At 38.8% G+C, this 24037-nt stretch overlaps 2 protein-coding genes across 4 annotated transcripts in view; one reads left to right on the top strand and one right to left on the bottom strand.

The window, feature by feature from the left end:
- The window catches only part of LOC137634322 (UBX domain-containing protein 4-like), a 43392-nt gene extending 36351 nt beyond the window's left edge, over positions 1 to 7041 (top strand). For all 3 annotated transcript variants that reach the window (XM_068366695.1, XM_068366697.1, XM_068366696.1), the window contains exon 11: positions 3605 to 7041. In XM_068366695.1, the coding sequence (XP_068222796.1) occupies positions 3605 to 3722 (118 nt within the window). In that variant the 3' untranslated portion in view covers positions 3723 to 7041. The remainder of the gene's footprint in view (positions 1 to 3604) is intronic.
- An 11608-nt stretch (positions 7042 to 18649) lies between these two features.
- LOC137634474 (transmembrane protein 223) lies at positions 18650 to 23158 on the bottom strand. The gene is made up of 3 exons (XM_068366893.1): positions 22607 to 23158; positions 20109 to 20251; positions 18650 to 19037 (listed from the first exon to the last, which is right to left on the bottom strand). Exons 1-3 carry the CDS (start codon positions 23067 to 23069, stop codon positions 18885 to 18887), a joined length of 759 nt encoding a protein of 252 aa, XP_068222994.1. The 5' UTR covers positions 23070 to 23158; the 3' UTR covers positions 18650 to 18884.
- Between the last annotated feature and the right edge of the window lie 879 nt (positions 23159 to 24037).

Raw genomic sequence — 24037 nt, 5'->3', positions numbered from 1 at the left:
CTAAAGAAAACTCCTGGTGTGGGTTGTGGCGGCCTGTTGGTAACATCATTACCTGGTGATCCCCAGGCTTTGGTTCGAGTCTCGCTCAAACTCATTAATTTCTTTGGTCGCTGCAACCTCACTATCCTTGTGATCTATGGGAGAGAGTTTTGGGGGAGCCTAAAGGTCTTTCTGCTGAGTCATCAGCTGCCATTGCTTGATCCTTCTTGGTCCTAGCTTGGGTGGAGAGGAGGCTTGGGTGCTGATCATGTGTATATATGGTCAGTTTCTAAGGCATTGTCCTGCTTAATAGGGCAATGTCACTGTCCCTTGCCTCTGCCATTCATGACAAGCCTTTAAAATTTTTAAACCTACAGAGCTCGATCTACAGTACACCTCCAGCCACCTGCTCTTCCAAGAAAAGTGGGGATAAAGCTCCACCCTTTTGCCCACAACCTGTTCAATTCAGGAAGGGTGGTAGAGGAAAGAAAGGTAGGAGAAGCTGAATTCGGCATTTCGCTCCGCCAGCTGCCGCGATTAGGACCATGCCTGTAAAGCCATTGAGCAACATGTACAGTGGTGGAAAGTTTGGAGATGTTAGTCTATCGATACAAATTCTGCCTACCTTTCACTAACTCTCCCTCACTTCCAGATTGTTGACGTTCCAGTCCTCACCTCTGAAATCGCAGAAAGCTCTGGACCTAGCATCAGAAACAGAAGTCATGGAGGAGAGTAACACTCTCAAAGTCACCCGAGACATCCTTCAGGCTACTCTTCCTTGCAGAGAAGTTGACTGCTGGCTGGAGACTGGTCATCAATCTCTCTCCACTGAACAAGTTTGTTCTCCATGCACTGTTCAAGTTGGAGATAGCAAGTATCGTAAGGTCTGCCATCAAAAAAAAAAAAAAAAAAACTTGAAAGCCTTATATGGACCTGAAGTCTTGCCATCAGACAATCTTACCAGTAGACTCGGGGAGGAAGGGAAACCGTTCCTGCATACTCAATAATTTCTGGCTGAACAGTGCAAACGTGCTCTGGGACATCTTTGTCTTTGGATTGTGCTAAATGGTGTCTGAAATATCACAGGTTAACAGTCAGTGAACCCCCCCATCTAGTTCCAGTTGAGCATGAAGTATGAGATGATCTGGCCTGGTGTCTAAACAACAAAATCCTCACCAGGGGAGCTCAACTCGACACCCCACTAAGGGAGATGCTGGCATTCGCAGATGTATCCGAGGAGTGTGATGCACACGAGAAACCAGACCGCCTCGAAGGTGTGGCCCATGAAAGAAAAGCTGCTACTTATCAATCGGTTGTAAATCAAGCAGCACTACTAGCATTGCAAGCTTTCCAACAGAATTTGATAGCATATATGGTAACGATGAATGACAAGGTTGCACCGTTTGTGACTTCGAGTTGGTGAAGCAGGTTCACATTAGGCAGCTAACACAGCAGACTGTCAGCAAGGTTCATTCCAGGCAAAAGGAATGATCTGGCATACACACTCAATTGCCAAGGGCAAGGTATAGTCGGAGTGGTTCCTTCATCCTTAGGTGGAGGAAAGGCTCCTTACTCTTCGGGGATCACCTTCTATCGACCCATTCACCTCTCGGTTGAACAAGAAACCTCAAGTATTGTATTTTTTCAGCTACCATACCCCCCAGAAGTATTCAAGGATGCCTCCCAACATCCCTAGAATAAGCCTTTCTGCTTGATTTGCCAATTAGTCCGCAGGCTGCTGGCAAGAAGTTGCCACATGCTGAATGATACCCAGATCTGCTGATCCTCGTTGAGGTACTGAAACAACTACCCATTTTCGTCTACCTTCGAGAAGAGAAGTTCCTCTCACTTTCCGCAGTGAAAGGCTATCACTCAGCCTTGAGCTAAGTTTTTAGACTGAGGGCTTAGACCTTTCCTCTACGTTGGAACTGTCTAGGCTCACAAGGCACTTCGAACAGTCCTGTCCTCCCAATCGTCGAGTCTCTCAAGCGGGCTCCATAAGAGCCTTAGCCTTGTCTAAGAGAGTATGCTAGCTGAATTTAGCCATATTTGAGAGAGTAGCATTTCGTATGTCATGAGTCATTCCGAAGGAAAGAAGGTCTCCTTTATGTTTGTTCTGGAGATTGTAGCCAAGCCCCAGAACCCAGTTTTGAGTCTTTCTCCATCTCTTCTCTACGAGAAGCAACTACTGGCAATCGGGATGACTTGCTTCTCTCTCATGTGATGGCATTACGGTGTTACCCGAAGAGAACTTGGGGCTTCAGGCTAGGGACTTCCTCATCACCAGAAAAGTGAAGATATCCAAGAAGACTGTTTCACTTTTTGAAACTATCAAATGCGCATACCCTGTTTCCAGCAACGGGATGGAAGGAACCATCCAGGGCCCTAGCACATGAAGTCAGGGGTATGGGATCCACCCTAGCTGTCAGGAAGAATCTGTCAGCAGTGCAAGCCTTGAAGGCAGGAGTCTGAAAATGGCAAACAACTCGTTACTTACAGGAGTATACCCAAATGTTCTCGGATACCTTTACCCTTAGGTGGGTGGTAGCTGCTTGATAGGTTGTGTAGCAAGCCTAGCTCACTCATGGGACAAGAAGCATCTCTGCAATTACAACATTAGTCTAAAAGGAGGAGTAAGATTGTCCGTCTTTTTTCCTGGTCTTTCTTCGCCTCCCTTGGGGCACAACAGTCAGACCATTATGTGCTGGATTTGATGCAAGATGCAAGGGAGTCTCATCGAGTAACTTTTCTTTACAGACAAATTTTGTATTGAAGTATCTCTTGTAGACAAGAGGGAGAATGGATGGAATGTATGCATCCCATTTCTCATAAATGATCATACATTCAGACATTCCATCCCAGATATAGGTTCTTCCATGACTGTGTACGAGTCACCTGGTAGGGACCTAGCTAACACCTGCAACCTTGTCATGCTGAGGTTATTAAAAAGGTGAGAGGAGGCATGACTTCTGCTCCTGTACCGGACCAAGTGTCCTGACAAGTTCAGGACAAGTAAATCAGCCAGTTTGGTCATAGGGATTTCTCATTCAAAAAGGATAAACTATTAAAGGATGATGATTTGTATTCATGTTAGAACAAATCACAAATTTTCAAGTAAATTGAAATTTTATAGCTGTACAAACCTTACTCTTCTTCCCTCAAACCCCCTCCCACCCCCCACCCCTTTCCACCTACTTACAAGTCCTAGGCCAAAGTGAGAGCTATGCTGACTGTCAGGTGGGCACAGCTTACCCTCCACTTGTTAAATGTTCAAACGGTTGTTCCAGGTTTGCCGAAATTCACTCCTATTAAAGGACTGAGGTTTACTAAGAAAAATAACAATTACTTTAATGGAAATTTTATGTTGTAAGCAACCCATTTCCAATCATTGAAGTATTTTAAGAACCACTTTTAACTTGCTCTAAAGAATATTTCATTGTATTGTATGTGTAGATGTTTTCAAGCAACTTATTGCTACTCATACAGATGTTGTAAACCCATTTTAGGGCTCATCTAGTAAATTGATTGTGGTGATTGAAATGTTTTGGTCAGGTTTGGAAAATAATTATTCATGGATTAGAATAAATTATGGTTCATTAATAGTCCCTTGCTCACTTTATCACAGGTCCTATGGTAGACGAGAAAACAGATTAAACCGTGATGGAAACATTTATCGTCTTCACAACAGTAATGATGATGATGAAAACAACACTTGGAATGGCAATTCAACTCAACAAATGTAAAATGACACGTTTCAGGAAGGTGCCTTCTCTGCGTTAAATAAATTTATGTAGTAGTAAAATGTAAAATATTCGAGTGCTTTCACGTGAGGGGAGAAATGTTCTGTTAATGATTAGCTGAACCACACCCCTTCAAATTTTTAGTGTATCAAGCACAGTGGTATATATTATAGTAGTGTACATGTTTGAGGTGCTTTTTGAAGCTTAGTCTTATATCGGTTTATCTTTATCTATAATCTATATTTCTTTCCACGTTTTTCTCAGCAGTACGTGTAACCCCCTCTATAATTACAGGAAATCCCAAGCCAATTTTTATGATTTTTAGACATATTTGTAGAAGAAAAAGTTAGGAATCTTTTAAGTTTTATATATATGCATGGGATTAAATCCAAAAACTTCTTTAGATAGTTCAGGATTTTGGGTATGTCATTGACAGGGTCGTATAGTTATATCCAACCTGAAATCCTAAGCAAGCTGACCGAGGCTCATTCTTTAGTGTAGGATATCATTGGGGTGCTTATCTACAAAAAAAGGTTCATACTGTATTAGAATTAAAAAATAATAATGTTATTACTGGACTTATTTTGTAGCATTTATGGAAAATTTATTCCTCCAACTAACAATTTCATTGATGTGCTAACTACAATACATTAGGAAATGGTATGTAAACAGCAGTTAGGGAAATTTACTTTTCCTTTTTGTATCTTGTTTTATTTGCAGAATATTGTAGTTATGGAACATCTTATATTAATACTTGAATCAAGTTTCAAGAGCAGAATATTTTTTTTCCATGATTTTTTTTTTTTTTTATCAAATATGAACAGAATAGATTCTATTCAGAATCTATTTAATAATCCATAAGATGCCTACTTAATGTGAACAGAGTTTTAAAAGAGATTGTGAAGAAACTAATAGACAATTAATCTTACCCAATAAAACTGAAAAAATATCTAGTACTTACTCAAAGTATCATAAAGGTAGGCAAAGAACTATGAGTACCAATTACACATGCATTTTTTACATAAGAAATAAACAATGAAGACTAGGTGAAAAAAGTCCAGAATAGAACAAAGGTTGCACAAAGACTGCATTATTACAAAGATGATCTGGGAAAGTTACACAGAGGTATCAACACTAAAGACATTTTTACTATAGAATTTGTGGAGTTGTGGAGTGTTGAATAATCAAGCAAGATGGAGCAGGTATGTTCTTTCCATAATTATAGGTTGGCATTATTGCAATCGAGTTTTCAAGTATTGAAAATTACATTTGTATAGAAATTCATTTGTAATTCTTAAACTACAGTACATATTTTAGCTTATTCATTTTCCCACTGAAAAAGCAATTTATCAAGGCTTATAGCCTTATAGTTCAATGTATATTGAATCAAAATGGACAAAATAGTCTTGGTATAACAAACTCCCTATAATGATTACTGCATTTGGACATGATAGCAGAAAAAATAATCAGTTCTTTTACAACTGAATCGAGTAGCAAAGCTGGGTAACAATCATGGTTGCGCACTACTATTGAAACCTGATTCAATGTGTTGTACTACCTTGGCAAAGGTTCCAGATTTGGTCATGCAGAATCATTTCTTGTTTTAAACAGAGCCTTTTTTTCTTTCCTTTTTGCACTGTACTTCAGCATAACCTCTCATGTCAATCTCTGGTATTCATTCTTCACTTTCTCTAAATGTTTTAGTACTACAGGTAGGCAATCCTTTTGGTACAACCTAATTTAAAAAACAAATCAATTCCCGTTTTGTAATGGTGTCTAGGTTCATCATTGGTTGCATTGCTGTGATAGTATGTAAACATTATTTCAACCACATATCCAAATAGCAGCCAGTACTTGAGTTCAGAGACTGTATGGTTGCCAACGAGTTTGACGATTTCATTTATATTTTTCTCTCAATGACTTAGTCTTTTTCTCTTATTTTTGGTTGCTTTTGTGGTGTTAGCTGATTGGCAATTATGTCCACATTCTTGTTTCCTGCACTTTGCCTTCTAGACCAAGAGGCACCGACTGCATGGGCCAGGGCTATTATTCAACTCCCATAGATCTCCGAACAGTGATGCCATTGAAATGTTCTATATCTCTTATAATAACGAGCTTCTCCACATCCTTGCAGTGCGAACTGGTTTCATAGCCATGAAAAAATTTCATGAGGTTTATCACAAGCTGGAATATAGTCTCAGTTCTTACCCAATGCCATTTTCCTTTTTTTACCTGCCGCACAAATTTTGCATTGTGTTCTATGATAAATAATACCACACAGCTACATTTAAAGCAAACACTGTTACAGCTTGTGAATTGTTTGTACCTCTCATGTCCCAGCAGTTCTTAAGAGTAACAGCAGTCCTCAAAAGTATTATCAATGTCAATAAATTTTATATGCATCAAGAACCATACCCAGGGTATTCTGTATAATGTCTCAACATACTTTTTTGTTACTTCTAATAATTAATTTGTGCTTGAAATTTGTCACATAACTGCATACTTTATAACATTACCAAAATGAGCAAATTCAAGTACAGTACAATGAAATCTACAATGCAATAATTAACATCATACAGCAGCGCACAGTGCACTTGATGGTAAATTTTTCCATAAGTATTCCCTTGGTAGTATCAGTCATTACATGATCATTATCTATCAATAAGTTTTGAATATACATAATTACACCTACTTCATAACTTTCCTTATTTGTACTTCTCTGCAAGAAAATAACATCTGTGATCACAGTACTGTGAACGACAAAAGGATCGTATATATAATTGAACAGTAAAACTTATAACAAAATCTTCGAGTCGCTTAACAGAATTTACCAATTGGTAACTTCTATTGTTTGGCTTACATAAGTTTTTCTTTTTTATATATTTAGTAAAAAAACATAGGCTACCAAGATAAGTGGACAAGACTTAAGTGACCCTATCGAGAAATTATTTTTTGCAGGTTATGAGAAAATGCTTAAAAAAGCCCCCAGAATTTCAGTGATATTTATAATAAACTGTATATTGAGGCTTACAAGGGAGTTTATCATTCAAAATATCTCTACAAAGTTTGGGTTTCTTTATGGTTAGCTCATGAACTGTGATACCTAATGTGTGAAAACATAATCCGAAAGTTACACTGCTGTTTAATTGTGAGAAAGGCAATTAGTAATACAATACCTGAATTGTGTTTTTGATAAGTGTAATCTTGGTAATGAAAATTGTTACCTTTTACTTTACAAAATATTAATACTGTAGAAAAATGCAAGTCATCTGTTGTAAGGCTAAATGTCTATAAAAAAAGTAAAAATATATAGATATATTTTTATTCTTTGTTATTTTCCCTTTCTTTCATGCCCATTTTATTAACCCTTTGAGATTCTACGAGGTTCTCATATCATACACTTGCCATTTACAGGAATCACAATATTTTCCTTTTATAACAATGTAAATTTACAGACAATAATTGTGTTATTACTTTGATGGCTGCTTTTTCGGTCCCATACAGCAGGAGATCCCTATTCTCTACAGACAAATCATTGTAATTTATAGCATTATATTCAAAAGTGGAAAACAAAACTGAAAAGTTAAAATGACAGGATGTAATTTGTTCAACATTTCTATGAATGGGTTTTATTTTAATAATCAAAATCACAACGGTTTACAAAGTGCTGAATTGTGAATGCTCTCATTGGAATCTCAAAAGGTTAACATACTGGAAGACTTGGATGCCCTATCTACTTCTAAACAGCCTGAAGGGTTAACCAACCTTGTGGACTTGTAGCTATTACATGTTTAGTCCATATGATACAATAGAAATTAAGATATATTTTCAGTAATTTAACAAAAGTAAGAGGTCCAAGTGTTGTAGTCGAAGGCAAATGGATAAAGATAACAGAAATTGGGAAGTCGTCATCAATGGGACATTCTCATAAAAATTTCACAAATATTGTGTCTGTAATTCGGCGTCAATGACCTTAGATGTCAGGATGCCAGAAAACTTTCAATCAATCAATCAATATTGTGTCTGTAATGTACTTAGCCCCTTCCTCTTTAATACAGTATCTACATAGACAAATTGGACTTATGGTGACTAGCACAATAAGCAAGTTTGCTGATGACAAAATAATGGTTACCAATAACATTATAACAATAAAACAGTTAGAGGAATAACTGGAGAAAATAGGTGAATGATCAGGAAAATGGTGGATTATTCAATTTACCAATGGTATTGCGAGTTATCAAGAAAAAGGTTTAAGAGTTAAGTCACAATACCACTACTGATAGATAACCTTATGCATAATCTACTTAAGTTGAAAAGAAAACCCCAAAAATATAGGAAGCATTAGGTGTCAGTTTCCTACACAGAAAAAGAAGGGACGTGCAAACTTTAATAAAGTATGTAGACCATTTTTTAATATGACAAGAGAAAGATAGACGACACCATAGATGGACAGAACAAGAAAATTAACACGCCAATCTTACAAACTGTATGTCAAAGTAAGTGACAATGTGTCAATTTGTACACATAAAGCATTGATTAATATGTCAGTTAACAGAAACATACGAGATTGTAATACATTAAAATAACATAGACTAATTGAAAATTTAACTAAAGTGGTAACCAAACTACACCCAATAGGAAAACTTCACCTAAATATAGCCCTTTGAAGGAACTAGAGAGTCATTTAAAGTCTACATTACCAAATTAAAACCTACATGGAGAATAGAAATTTGATAATGAACACACAAAACCAAGCTCAAGAAAGGAAAACCAATGCTGATAAACTTGAAGGGACAAAAATATGAGAGGTTCCTGGCTATAAAATTGCTTAAACAATGCAGCTTCCTGAATTTTGTCCTTGTGACATTGCCTTCTCTACAGCTTTTCACACATCTAGGTATTTTATCACATTTTATTATTATTACTTGCTAAGCTACAACCCTAGTTAGAAAAGCAGGATGCTATAAGCCCAGGGGCTCCAACAGGGAAAATAGCCCAGTGAGGAAAGGGAAAAATAAAATATTTTAAGAAGAGTAACATCATTAAAATAAATAGCTCCTATATAAACTAACAAAATAAGAGGAAGAGAAATTAGATAGAATAGTATGCCCGAGTGTACCCTCAAGCAAGAGAACTCTAACCCAAGACAGTGGAAGACCATGGTATAGAGGCTATGGCACTACCCAAGACTAGAGAACAATGGTTTAATTTTGGAGCGACCTCCTCCTAGAAGAGCTGCTTACCATAGCTAAAGAGTCTCTTCTACCCTTACCAAGAGGAAAGTGGCCACTGAACAATTACAGTACAGTAACCCCTAGGATGAAAAAGAACTGTTTGGTAATCTCAGTGTTGTCAGGTGTATGAGGACAGAGGAGAATGTAAAGAATAGGCCGGAATATTCGGTGTATGTGTAAGCAAAGGGAAAATGAACTGTAAACAGAGAGAAGGATCTAATGTAGTACTGTCTGGCCAGTCAAAAGATGCCATAACTCTCTAGTGGTAATATATCAACGGGTGGCTGGTGCCCTGGCCAACCTACTACCAACAAGTGAGGTAGTGTCACATTACTAAATAAAGAAAAAAAATACTGTACTGAACAAACACTACAGCAGCAAAATGCACATTATGTACACACAAAAAAGAACAGCATAAACATACAAAACATTTTTACTGTTGAAAAACATAAAAAAAACCATTACACATACTAATTACAGGCACCAAAACACACACTTGATATCTGAACAACATAATGCAGTACAGTAATATTAATCATAACAAAATATCCGGAGAAAGCAGTGAAGACAAAAGAGAATAACTAGTACTTAACACACTAGTTTGCCAATGAACTACTATCCATACCTAATGCACAAAGTACACTAATGCATCACAATTAAATTAACATATAGGAATAGCAGACAAGAGATAATAACTAAAAGCTCAAGTGGCAAAATTACAATTAAGTGTTCAAGTGGCAAAATTACAATTAAGTGTAGCAAATATGACATACTTACAAGAAGCTGGAAAGCAACAACACTTCAATAAAATGTGATTTGATTGTGTGGAAATAACAAATGAAATGGATTAAATTAAAATAAGTAAAAATTAGTTAGACAAAATGGCAAGGCAAACCAGTGGAGATGTAAAGAGTTGCATGCAAAATCTAAAAGCACAAGAAAGGATAAAGATATTTACTTCTTACCATTGAGTAGTGGGTACAGTTGTAACTTACACTCCTTAATCTATCCTCAACACAAGGATGAAGGCAATGAATTACTATGGGCTTGTGATGGAAAAATTCCAGTTTATTGCTTCGTGCAACAGGAAGATAGACGTGATGCTTCATCCTTGACAGACTGAACATACACACCTTCCCCATTCAGCTTCCTCAGACTTGTGTTTGTGAATTTCTGAGACTCAACAGACGCCAGATATGATAACCGCATTCACCATGCCTTGCCAACATAAGGAGTGGTTTGCAGACCACCTTTTTCTTATGGAGCAGTCACCGTAACTTATCATTCTTGAAGTGACTCCTCGCAATAGCTTGTCAGTCTAAAGTGACTTCTCACAGTAGCTTGTTGGTCTGAAGTGACTTCTCACAGTATTTTGTCAGTACGAGATGACCTCTCACAGTAGCTTGTCAGTCTGAAGTGACTCCTTTCACAACCTCGGTTGTACATCTTCCACTATCGTCTAAGATTACCTTAAGCTTTGCAAGGGGATATTATCCACCAAAGGCTACAAGTTTTTAAGAAGTCATTGCTATGACCATTGCATGATCCTTCGCAGCTTTGTCAACTTACTTCTACAAGGGGAAGAGGAATTCCTTTGCCAGTTGGTCTGGTTAATGTGTCTTTTCTTGTGATCATAGATTTCCTCATATTCCTTTGTCTAGACAAGACTTAGCCACCACCATGTTTAGAGATTATATATGTTCAATCCTTAAACAGATATTTTTTTACTAGTATGAGCCAGGATTTCAATTGTTCTAAGGATTTTTTACCAAGACCTACATGGCAACTTGGGTTACTACTTATAGTCTGGTGATGCCTCCTTATGAGACTTGGAATTGAGAGATTTTCCTGTCATTTATTTTAAATTCCTGATTTTCATACCCATATCCCAAATCCATACTACTGTATATTCGGGATGATCACTCTCAAATGGTTAGAAATTCCTAGTCTTTTTTATCCATATGTTGTTATTTCAAAGATGCAGATGACTACTGCCCACCAAGTTACTAATAACAAAAAGGATCTTTGCCTGGTTAGAATAATTAGGAAATAAAGAGGACCAAAGGCTTTAAAAGACAAGCTAATTTTAAAAAAAAACTTCACTTCTTTCTAGCTGAGGTTAGTGATCTTGAGACCTTGGCCTACTGCACCAAGTTTAACTCTGAACAAATCCTAGTTCAGGCACTTACAGTTTGTGTTATCTTGTCTTTCATGGCCTTTAAATATTATTCTAAATTGACCTTATCTCACAGAGAACACATATCCTCTAGTCTAGAATTAACCCTCATAGCAGACCATGATTTTATCAGTATGAAAGGTAGTTTTATCTTCAGTTCCTACATATTTTTCACTTTCAATCCCTGTTAACATGACAAAGACATAAGTCATCCTAGACACTGGACATTAAATCTCATGTTTATGGCTAAATGACTTTCAACCTGCATGTTGAAGACCTCTTGTTACAATCTTTTTTACATGGTTTGGTTTTGACTTGCCTACTACAAATCATTAAATTAGTGAAGACTTATCTCTTACCTTTCCTTTTTCCAAGTCATCCTCAGATGCTTTGTACTGCACAGTATACTGCTTGCGTACATTAATTGTTCATGCTTTAATTCCAACCTAAATGGTGATTGAGATAATTACATGGTTAATAGATTGCTTAAAACAATGTTTCAAGTTATAAACTCAAAAGGTTTTAAAATAAATTGTTTTATCCTACATATACAAATTCCAGTCTATATAAAGAAGTAATGACAGAAACCTGGGTGAAGCCTTATTTTTTCCTTTGATAACAAGGGAAAATGGAGTTATGGATCGGGGGTGGGATTTACTCTTATGAAGACAGATTTGAATAGTATAAGTAAGAAAAATGATATTTTAATTATAAAATAAATTTTTGAATATACTTGCCCGGTGAATATATAATAGCTGCAACTCTGCGGCTCGACAGAAAACACACTCAAAAAACTCGCGAGCGATCGCTATGAAGGTTGCGGGTGTGCCCACCAACGCCAACTGTCGGCCAGATACCACTCTTGTATGTAAACAAAACCTTAAATTCTTCTCGTCCCGCTGTGTCTATTGGGGAGGAAGGGAGGGTCATTTAATTTATATATTCACCGGGTAAGTATATTCAAAAATTTATTTTATAATTAAAATATCATTTTTAAATATTTAACTTAGCCGGTGAATATATAATAGCTGATTCACACCCAAGGAAGTGGGTAGAGACCAGAGTTAATTATGTTTACAGCGTATAAGCTAAGAGTTTTTTCATTTTGACAGTTATCAATATAACAAAACCAAAATATATAGGTACCTGGTAAGGAAGTTGACTTAGACGATTACTCTGCCTTGTAAGTCTGTCTTCCTCACGGAGCCCAGCGATCCTCTTAGGATGCTGAAAGACTCCCAGGAGCTGAAGTATCAAGGGTTGCAACCCATACAACAGGACCTCATCAAACCCCTAATCTGGGCGCTCTCAAGAAATGACTTTGACCACCCGCCAAATCAACCAGGATGCGAAAGGCTTCTTAGCCTTCCGAACAACCCATAAAACAATATTAAAAACATTTCAAGAGACAGATTAAAAGGATATTGGAATTAGGGAAGTGTAGTGGTTGAACCCTCACCCACTACTGCACTCGCTGCTACGAATGGACCCAGTGTGTAGCAGTCCTCGTAAAGAGTCTGGACATCTTTTTAGTAAAATGACGCGAACACTGACTTGCTTCTCCAAAAAGTCGCGTCCATAATACTTTGCAGAGATTTATTTTGCTTGAAGGCCACGGAGGTTGCTATATCTCTAACTTCGTGCGTCTTAACCTTAAGCAAACATCGGTCTTTCTCATTCAAGTGAGAATGAGCTTCTCGTATTAAAAAAATCTGATAAAATATGACAAAGCATTCTTTGACATAGGCAATGAAGGTTTCTTAACTGAGCACCATAATGCCTCAGATTTCCCTCGTAATGACTTAGTACGAGCTAAATCGAACTTAAGAGCTCTAACAGGACATAATACTCTTTCCAGTTCGTTGCCTACGATCTCTGATAAGCAAGGAATATCAAAAGATTTAGGCCAAGGACGAGAAGGCAGTTCATTTTTGGCCAGGAAACCAAGTTGAAGTGAACAAGTGGCTTTTACCTGTAGAAAAGCCGATGTTCTTACTGAAGGCATGAAGTTCATTGACCCTTTTAGCCGAAGCCAAGCACACTAGGAAAAGTGTCTTGAGGGTGAGATCCTTCAGGGAGGCTGAATGTAATGGCTCAAACCTGTCTGACATGAGGAACCTTAGGACCACGTCTAAGTTCCATCCAGGAGTTGCCAAACGACGTTCCTTAGAGGTCTCGAAAGACTTAAGGAGATCTTGGAGATCTTTATTGTTGGAAAGATCTAAGCCTCTATGTCGAAAGACCGAAGCCAACATGCTCCTGTAGCCCTTAATCGTGGGAGCTGAAAGGGAGTGAACCTTTCTCAGATGTAAAAGAAAATCTGCGATTTGGGCTACAGAGGTACTGGACGAGGACACAGATGCTGACTTGCACCAGTCTCGGAAGACTTCCCACTTCGACTGGTATACTCTAATGGTAGAAGCTCTCCTAGCTCTTGCAATCGCACTGGCTGCCTCCTTCGAAAAGCCTCTAGCTCTTGAGAGTCTTTCGATAGTCTGAAGGAAGTCAGACGAAGAGCGGGGAGGCTTTGATGGACATTCTTTACGTGGGGCTGACGTAACAGATCTACCGTTAGAGGAAGACTTCTTGGAAAGTCTACCAGCCATTGAAGTACCTCGGTGCACCACTCTCTCGCGGGCCAGAGGGTAGCAACCAACGTCAACCTTGTCCCTTCGTGAGAGGCGAACTTCTGCAGTACCTTGTTGACTATCTTGAATGGTGGGAATGCATATAAGTCCAGAAAAGACCAATCCAGTAGAAACGCGTCTATATAGATTGCTTCTGTATCTAGGACTGGAGAGCAATAGATTGGTAACCTTTTGGTCAACGAGGAGGCAAAGAGGTCTATGGTGGGTTGACCCCAAGTAGCCCAAAGACTCTTGCTCACGTCATTGTGGAGGGTCCATTCCGTGGGTATCACCTGACCCCTCCGACTGAGACAGTCTGCCAAGACGTTCAAGTCCCCCTGGATGAATCTCGTCAACAGGGAGATGCCTCGAATTCTTGACCATAAGAGAAGGTCCCTTGCGATCTCGAGCAGCGTGAAGGAGTGTGTGCCTCCTTGCTTGGAGATATACGCCAAAGTTGTGGTGTTGTCTGAGTTGCCTCTACCACTAAGTTTCGAAGAAGCCTTCTAATATCATCAAGGCCAAGTGGACTGCTAATAGCTCCTTGCCGTTGATGTGCATGCTCTTCTGACTTGAGGTCCACAGACCCGAGCATTCCCGACCATCCAGGGCCGCACCCCAACCCAAATCCGACGCGTCTGAGGACAACACGTGGTTTGGGTTCTTGACTGCTAGGGATAGTCCCTCTCTCAGACTGATATTGCTGTCCCACCATTTCAGGCATGCCTTTACTGGTTCGGAGACTGGGAATGATACCGTATCTAATGTCTTGTCCTAGTTCCAGTGAAAGGCTAGATGGAACCGGAGAGGCAGAAGGTGTAGTCTCCCTTGTGAGACAAACTGCTCCAGGGATGAGAGAGTCCCTACGAGACTGTTCCAACTCCTGACTGAATAAACGTTTCGTTTCAGCATTAGTTGGACTTCGAGCAGGGCTTGACTGCGAATCTCCATCCCCAAATATAGAATAATCTGGGATGGGATCAGTTGGGACTTTTAGGTTGACCAAAAGTCCCAACTCCCTGGCCAGACTCAACGTCCAATGTAGATCCTGCAGACAGTGAAGACTGGACGATGCTCTGAGAAGCCAGTCGTCCAAGTACAGGGAGGCTCGGATCCCCGATAGATGGAGGGATTTTGCCACATTCCTCATGAGCCTCGTAAACACAAGAGGCGCAGGACTGAGGCCAAAGCACAGGGCTCGAAACTGGTACCCCACATTCCTGTAAACAAACCTCAGAAACGGTTGGGAATCCGGGTGTATAGGAATGTGGAAGTATGCCTCCTGAAGGTCGAGAGAGACCATCCAGTCGCCTTCCATAAATGCTGTCAAGACAGCCTGGTAGACTTCATCGTGAAGTTTGTCTTGACAATGAACACATTGAGCGCACTTGCCTCTTACGTACTCCTGCAGTGAACAGGGCTGCCAAATCATGGAGCCATCCCTGAGGGACTTGTTCCTGCAGAGAACGTGGCTGTCAGATCATTGGAGCCATCCCTGAAAGCCTTGTTTATGCATGACATAATTGTACAGCAAAACTTCAAAGGCTCGAAAACAGCTGTGAAGTCGACCTGTAAAATCTTGGAGCGTCTCATGGCCAGGCGCCAGGGAGAGTCTATGAGGTTTGAGAAGTCTATCTGGGCAGAGGCAGGAACTCCTAAGCCGAGAACTTCTCTCGTGTCATATCAGACTCTCGCTCTATAAGCCAGTTTAAAAGAAGGGAAAGCAAAGGCTGTCTCCCCCAAACTCCTCCTGGTGATAAACCAGTCGCCTAGCAAACGTAAAGCTCTCTTAGAAGAGCGAGAGAGCACTAGCTTATAAAACAACGGCTTCGAAGTAGTTAGGCCTAGTGTAAGCTCTGACGTTTAGGCGAACGAGGAGCAGCAGTTACAAAAAGATCCGGACAAAGATCCTTAAAAATCAGCATGATTTATTTAAAGTCCATAGAGGGCTAAGCAGCTTTAGGCTCCTCTCCGTCTGACAGAGTCCTCAAGGGAATATCAGTAGGAGGGGGAACAGAAACTTCCTCATCTGAAGGAACCTTGTCCGATAATAGCTGAGTCTCAAGCAAGGGAGAGACCTACCGTGGTGGCAATGCTTTACAAGCAGAGTCCACACGCACTGGTGCATTAGTAGCGGACCAGGACGCAACGTCAAGTAACTGCTTGACAGTCTGTGAACTGTCAACAACAACAGGTGCGTGAGACCAGGACGCAACGTCATGTAACTGCTTGACAGTCTGTGAACTGTCAACAACAACAGGTGCGTGAGGACGCACAGCGTCCACTCGAGACTGCTTTGACCGCCTAGACTGAGCAGTCAAAACAACTCTAGAATGCGGAGGTTGACGCTCAGCGTCAAAACAAGTCAACTCCGATTGTTAGCGAACGTCCTGAACGTCAACAGGAGCATCAGCAAGTGGCCTAACGTCCAAATGTGGCTGAAAATCCACACGAGACCGCATCGAGTGTGGTTCTAAACAACCTGACTGACGTGACTTGGCTACGCCAACGTCAACAGGACGCACAAAGGAACGTTAGGGTGGCTGAAAGCCAGGATCTCGATGAGATAAACGGCTAGGCTCAACGGACTTATCGGCAGAATAGTCTTCCATAAGGGAGGCAAGCTTATTCTGCATGTCTTGCCGTACAACCCATTTAGGATCAACGGGAATGGTTGCGGTAAGAGACGAGGGTAACGTCTGTGACCGCAAAACCTTGCCTACAAAAAGACTCTCGGAGTCTGTGTTACGCTTTTGTCAGGCGGCGAGCAGTCTTCCGATGACTGCATAGGGTCAGAGCTGTCCTAATGGTTAAAACCAGGACGCTGGACCTGTCCTGAAAGGACTGACTTTCGCTTAAAGGGCCTCGAAACCTTGTTCCACGGTTTCTTATGCGAAAAGCCTTCGGATGACGAGGAAAAAATCGTCTCTCTCGCCTTATGGTAGGGGTGATCTTGGTAAGATACACCCGATACCATAGAGGGAACGTCTGTTCGCTGATCAAGGCCTCTCGAACCCATAAGTCGTACGACATTACTTCTCCCCTGGGCTTGGGAGCTTGCAAGAGGTCCCGGACTAGGCGAACGACAGGCACGAACAGACGAACCCTCGGTCGCAACACTGATAACACTTTGCGCAATATCACTTTATCACTACGATTTTCTGTTTTGCACTTATTTCACTGAAATCGAATTTTTAACAATTCACATTAGGTATGAATAAAACTGATTTCTACCTGAAGCACGCAATTCTACCCTTATCAAAAGGTTGTAATTGCGAAATCAGTCGTATAATGCAAGCACATTAATACCAGCAAAAAACAGTAAACATATTTCAAGATAAAAAAATCAGTGGCTGGGGAAGAGACTAAACACTAGTTCATTCAAAACTACGTTTTCAATATCTCACCGTACATTGCCTTGGGACGAGAATAAAAAACTAAAAACGTTTTATCCTTTCTCCCCGTACAGAGACTAGGGACGAGAGTAACTCGAGAACAACGTTACCCGCTTGGGACGAGATAAAGATCGGAACGTTTTCTCTCCTCTCTCTCCCTCCGTCTCTATCTCTCTCTCTCTCTCTCTCTTGATTTCGCACCTAAGAGAAGAGCCCACTTACGTTTCGTCAAAAAAACAGGTTATTTGACCAAAGGAAAAAACTGAAAGGTTTTTCAATTAAAAAGTTCCTTTAAAATAGAATTTAAAACATTTAAGCTTTGAAAGAAGAATGAACAAAGCGTCAGAATCGATTTACTCTTTCTGCAAAGTGAAACCGTGATACTCTCTCTCTCTATCGTAACGATAGAGCGCAAACTGCGTAGCATAAATAAACTAAACGTTAGTTCATCTTTGAAACAGTACGAAGACTATTCAAAGAAAATCTTTCATAAAATATCTATTAAAAAATATTCATTTAATAAGTTTTAAATCATTAGCTCTTTAAAAGCTATTTACGATTGAAAGGGCTCAACGTTGTTTAACTTCGGTTTCCAAGTTAGGACCGCCTACTCTCAGGAAAGGTCGCATATAAACAAATCATTAAAATTTATTTTGATGTTTATTATAAATGGAAAGCTAATCGAAGAGGCCTAATAAAGGCGGTTGAGATATAAAATATATAGAGGAAAATCTATAATTAATTTATAACGTGATAAGATAATTGCTAAAAGCCTAAACACACTTCCGTACTGAGGGAAGGGTCGGCCATTTAAAAGTCAAGGAAAGTCCAAAAAAACAATCCAAAGTCATCAAAAATTAAATCTATCCAAAGACGAGTTCAAGATTTTAAGTTGAAGATAAAACACCTGTACTGCGAAAGCTCAAACCAAAATGAAGTACTTCACCAAATATGTTAAGAAAACTCCAGGTTCTACAGCGAGTATGAATACGTCTTGTCGTCAACGTCGACAGAGAAGAATTGAAGGTTTTGCTTACATACAAGAGTGGTATCTGGCCGACAGTTGGCGCTGGTGGGCACACCCGCAACCTTCATAGCGATCGCTCGCGAGTTTTTTGAGTGTGTTTTCTGTCGAGCCGCAGAGTTGCAGCTATTATATATTCACCGGCTAAGTTAAATATTTAAAAAAACAATTTACTTTAAAGACCTGCAGATTCCTCCAACAAAGTAAAATATAAGAAATTTTTTTTTTCTTTAGATTTACTCATCACATGGTAGATATTGTCTCATTGGACTTCTGATGTTTGTTAACCTCTGCCATTCTATGATTGTAAAGTATGAGATACTGAAAGAACACACCATCATTACCCAGAAATATCAGCACACTTATGTATTTAAGATTCTATCTTAGTAACTAGCTGCAACAAACCAAAAACCTATAAAAATAAGACTCTTGGGTAACCTTAACTAGAAGTGGAATGACAATAAAACCATGGCATTGAGTGTATGATTTCATATTCAAAGGGTTTTCATGACAAATGAGACTTTAAAAAGATGGTATTTACAATGAAGACAAACGCTACAATTCTCGAATATCTGCTGAAATAAAATTACTTGAATTACTCAAAACTGTTCATCTGAGTAATAACGCACAAATCTTGATATTATAATTATCCATTCAAAAAATTTCTTAAATAAAAATAACAAGATTCAATAATGTTGTTTATTTGCTATTACGACCAGTTCCTCTGAAGTCCTGCAGAGTAATCAAACAACTTGGTATTGAGGAACTCTCCTCTCATGTCTAAAATAAAATTCATATACTTCCCTTTCACCTTTAATGGAAGATAAGCAGTGGCTGACATCCTGCTCTGCTTGGCGGATATCTGAAATAAAATCAACAGAATGCTTAATAATCCAATGTTACGTTGTCAATAAATAATTCGCCAATAAATGCCCTACATTTATCAGATAAATAATGTGCATCAGGTAACGCTATTTAACCACGTGTGTTTTCAGTCATCAATAGTAACAAGTATTTATTACAGTATAGAATGAAGGACATTTTACATGAAAAGGGGTACCACTTACAAAGTCTCAACAAGCAATAGCATCTCTAACACTAATGCTTGTCAAGTAAATGCTGCAATCCCAATGGCATCAAATCTTGCACAGGGTACACCAAGACAATTCCTTCCATATATTTGTTTTCTATTTCACCAGTGTATTAACTACATTTGTAACTTAATCTCTTTATGTGAATATTTAAAAAAATGCACAGAACTGTACTCATTCCTTCACCTTTCTTTCTACAGATGATCATCTTATACATACTGTATACAGCATTGAGGAAGCTTACATTATTTTATTGTTTATACCTTTGATATTATGCTCATTATGAATAGTAATGGTGATAATAAGAAATCAATACAGTTCATGGAAACATATGAAGATCGCATTTGTGCCTTAACCATAACTTTAACCCTTTTACCCCCAATGGACGTATTGGTACATTTCACAAAACTCAACCCTTTACCCCCAATGAATGTACCGGTACGTCCTTGCAAAAAACTGCTGTTTACATTTTTTTGCATATTTTTGATAAGTTTATGAGAAACTTCAGGCAATTTCCAAAATAATGAGATCAACCTGACCTCTCTCTATGACGAAAATTAGGGCTGTTAGCGCAATTTAAAAAAATACATTGCAAAATGTGCTTGAAAAAGAAAATGCCCGGGTTGGAAAGTTCCAAATAGCGTTGGGGGTAAAAGGGTTAACTAGAAGTGGAAATGCTTCAATTATGCTGAAACCCTTAACTGATCAAGAACTTAGGGTTAATTTTGTAGTATCATTTATTGAGATAATTTGTCTTATGGAAATTTCCTAGCATTAATTACTTTCTTGTCCGAAGTTCAGAACCTTAATGCTAAAATCTCCCTTTAACAGTAACAACTTACATCTTTTAGAGGAACAGTCAAGGACTTGTATCGATTAAATGGAGAAAATGTAATAAACATTACATTTGCCCCACCCTTCTTCAACACAAGAAATCTTACGCAGCGAAGTGTATACATCCATGCAATTGCCATAGTGCCCCACCCTGAAATACAGAAAAATATTATGGCATACATTGAAGAAGCATATAACAAGAAATCTTCAGAAAAACTAACTATTTACAACAATGGACTCCCACTTCTAAAATGGCCTCTCTACGCAAGTTAAAGGTTATGGATAGAAAATTCACTCGCTACGTTCCACACGTCCATAAATATCTAGAAAATTTTAATTAATTCTAATTTTTACTAACACTACAAAAGAATCTTTTGATAGAAGTATAATTTCAGCAATGTTGGAACTCGGTTGTTAAAATTCTACAATGAAATGTGGGTAATTGGTAGCAGGAAACCCTCCCCCACAACCTGCCTTCTCACTGAGTAGCCACTTTGACTTTTACTTAGGGATTGATGGTGGATGAAGTGGAAAATGCAAATTACTTAAATTTGTAATTTTTTCTTATAGATACAAACCTTTGTCCTTTAAAAGGAGACTTATCCTTTGATGGGAGGAGGTCTCTGTAACACGTTTGCTACTGTGTTCGATTCACAAGGAAATAAAGAGAACATTTCATAGCCTGATGTACCCCACCTAACCTGACTTTGATTACCGATGCCTTACCTACCAAGGAGGGACTATACACTCTTGCAAACCACCTTTGCTTGCATTGCTACATTTTAATAAATTATAAATCCAAGCCTATGTCCATTGATTGGCTGTGACTAATGTTCTAAGAGAAAAAAAACTTCTGGAAGGTGTCAAGCTTCACAAAATTTAGATTAAATATCAGTTTATGAGTAATCAGTAAGGTATGGTCATTTTATTCAAGTCTCAAGTACTGTATGTGGTCTAACCCAAGGTAGAGCTGGTGTAAAGTGTGAATGGATAGGAGCTACGTTCATAGGATGAATGAGTGGGAGCGATGTTCATGGAATGAATGAATGAGAGATGTTCATAGGAAAGGTGGTGTAAAGAGCGAATGAAGGAGAAGAAGAAGAAGAAGGTAAAGGGGGAAGGGGCAAGAAAAAGACTTTCTTGATCTGATCCATAACCTGTGAGGACAAACTTAGATTTTAGCATGGTAACATGAGTGGGGGAGAGTAGGATTATGTTAAGAGTAGTGAGCTTAAAGTGAGATTGTGTGGATAGGGAATAGAGCAATAGCTAAGTAGTAAATTGTGAGCATAGATATTTGGATCACCATGAGATAGACAACCAAGTACAGTACCATAGAGCTAAGGAGGTACGGGCCAAAACACATCTCTGTTAGTATAGGCTGTAAGGATAACAGGGGTGGGGGGGGGTAAAATTATAGAACAACAAGGGAGAACATTTTTATAGAAAAAAAAACATCTTTTCCTACAGTATATAGTGTGCTTTCATAGAGTTTTACCTTTAATTTCCCTGTAAATAGGCCGTTCTACCGTTATGGAACCCCCCTTTCCCAGTGGACACAGGTTGGGAACCTGGGGGTTTGGGTGTACAAAAACAAGAAAAATGTGATTATTTAACACCTTCGTGATTTGTAAAAGGCCATGGAACCTTAAAACCCACCTCCTGAACATAGCTAAGGAGGAAAAGGGCTTGGGTGTTAATGGGCCTGTTGCATTCACCAAGTTGAATTATATTGCTTTTAATGGAGGGAGCCTTTGTATATTAGCGGCCAGTTCCTCACGCGTTTATTTAAAATGGACATCAACTAACCTAAACTTTCCCCCCTAATCTAAACTACAAGCCATGTCCTTACCTACTACTTAGCTAACCGGGGGGGGGGGGCTAACGCCCCTGTAAAGCCCCTTACACTGCCGTATTCTAAGTTATACATAGTAATACATATAGGTGGCCGCTATCATACATACACCCCTGATTGAGTAAGGAGGAATGCTAAGTGCAACCCACTCGCCCCAATCTGCAAAGCCTCCATAATCTTCCAAAATTAGTCAAAGACGATGTCCACACGGAAGGATATTTGGCATATGCAGGCAGGAGTGGACCGAAGCTTGAATTCCCAATAAATTAAGTTATAATAGTAGAACTTCAGAAGCATGCAGCACTCAATACCAAAAAAAGAACATGTGAAAAGCTATATAATAAATGGAATTTGACGGAGGAAAAATCTATTTTTGGGCGAGACAGCCATGTCGTCCTGATGGAAGGTCCTTCCGGCAGCTTCCTACTGTATAATATTTCTGCGAGTGATATTACAAGAGAATTACCGTCAGGCGAGATGGCTCGAGCCCAAAAAGTATAGACATTATATAAAAACACTGTACATATCTTGGTAATTATGACTTGGGCAAGACCTATACAATAGATAGGTTTTCCTGTAGTCATGATTTGGTAAAAAATTAAATTAATCAAATAGCCTAAGTTAGGTTAGAACCGTTATTATGGTACCCACCTACGACAAAACATCCAGTTGTAATGCCATATCTATATTTGCCAAAATTCATTTTCCTCCACCATGGTAGATTAGGATTAGCTTTATCCTCTTCCGGCACCGGCACATCCTTCATCATTGTAAAAGCAAAATGACCTAAATAGGACCAAAAAACAAACTGTGATATGGCAAATACGTTGATTAACTTTATAGATTTAGCATTATCAAATCTGTAGAGCAGAGTATCCTTTTCGACGGCGTATTCATTTTCTAGTATCAAACGCCTTTCTGTTCCTCTCTGTGTATTAAGCTGTTTCAAAGGGCCACTGCTATGAAGGGACCTTTGGGGGTTAGTCCAAACACAGTTCAATGGGACCCTGAACCGATTTGTACTCGTTTCCAATTGTTTCAGACCTTGAATAATAGTAGACGGTTTTAATTGGCACACTCTTGAACATGTTATAAAAGTGTATATTGTAGACATGGCTTTAATTATTAGCAATGGTATGAATTAGATAACCAACCAATCTACACAGCGACCACCAATGTTTACGAATCCACGACACCTAGGCAATAGCCTCAGAAACCAGGTGGCAGGGTCCTACTCCTACTCCTCCCCCATTCCCCTAGGGATAAAGTCATCGTTTATAACAAACCCCTGGTCCCTCTATTATTATTATTATTATTATTATTATTATTATTATTACTGGGGGTCCCCCATTATCGGCGGACACACACACACACACACACACACACACACACACACACACACACACACACATATATATATATATATATATATATATATATATATATATATATATATATATATATATATATATATATATATATATATATATATGAAACTATTAATTTCCGACAGGAACGTGTGACATTTTCGAAAAGAACGGACTTTTTTCTTTAGAAATAAGTAGTTTTTCCCCTAGTTTACATTACCCTATAATACAGTACAATAATACCATTATTATTATTATTATTATTATTATTATTATTATTATTATTATTATTTGTTAAGCTGCAACCCTAATTGGGAAAGCAGGATGCTATAAGCCCAAGGGCTCCAATAGGGAAAATAGCCCAGTGAGGAAAAGGAAATCAAGAAAATCGATACATTACACGTAAAGAACAATTAAAATAAATCATTTTAAAAAGAGTAACTATTAGAAAATATCTTTCATATATAAACCATAAAGACTTCAAGAAATATCAAAAAGAAGAGAAATAGTGAGCATGAGTGTACCTTCCGGCAAGAAAACTATAACCCAAGACAGAGGAAGACCATGGACAGAGGCTATGGCACAACCCAAGACTAGAGAACAATGGTTTGATTTTGGAGTGTCCTTCTTCTAGAAAAGCTTCTTACCATAACTAAAGTCTCTTCTACCGTTACGAAGAGGAAAGTAGCCACTGAACAATTGCAGTGCAGTAGTT

The sequence above is a fragment of the Palaemon carinicauda genome, chromosome 44, assembly GCF_036898095.1.
Source record: "Palaemon carinicauda isolate YSFRI2023 chromosome 44, ASM3689809v2, whole genome shotgun sequence".
Lineage (NCBI taxonomy): Eukaryota > Metazoa > Arthropoda > Malacostraca > Decapoda > Palaemonidae > Palaemon > Palaemon carinicauda.
Note: the sequence above shows the minus strand (reverse complement) of the source record. Positions and strands in the feature narration are given on the sequence as shown.

Excerpts from the sequence above, each read along its gene's own strand:
- LOC137634474 (XM_068366893.1), bottom strand. The coding sequence starts at position 23,069 with ATGTCTACAATATACACTTTTATAACATGTTCAAGAGTGTGCCAATTA. Across the intron at positions 20,252-22,606 it reads AACTGGATGTTTTGTCGTAG|GGTGGGGCACTATGGCAATT; the intron begins GTGGGTACCATA and ends TCTGTATTTCAG. Across the intron at positions 19,038-20,108 it reads TGACTGTTCCTCTAAAAGAT|ATATCCGCCAAGCAGAGCAG; the intron begins GTAAGTTGTTAC and ends ATTTTATTTCAG.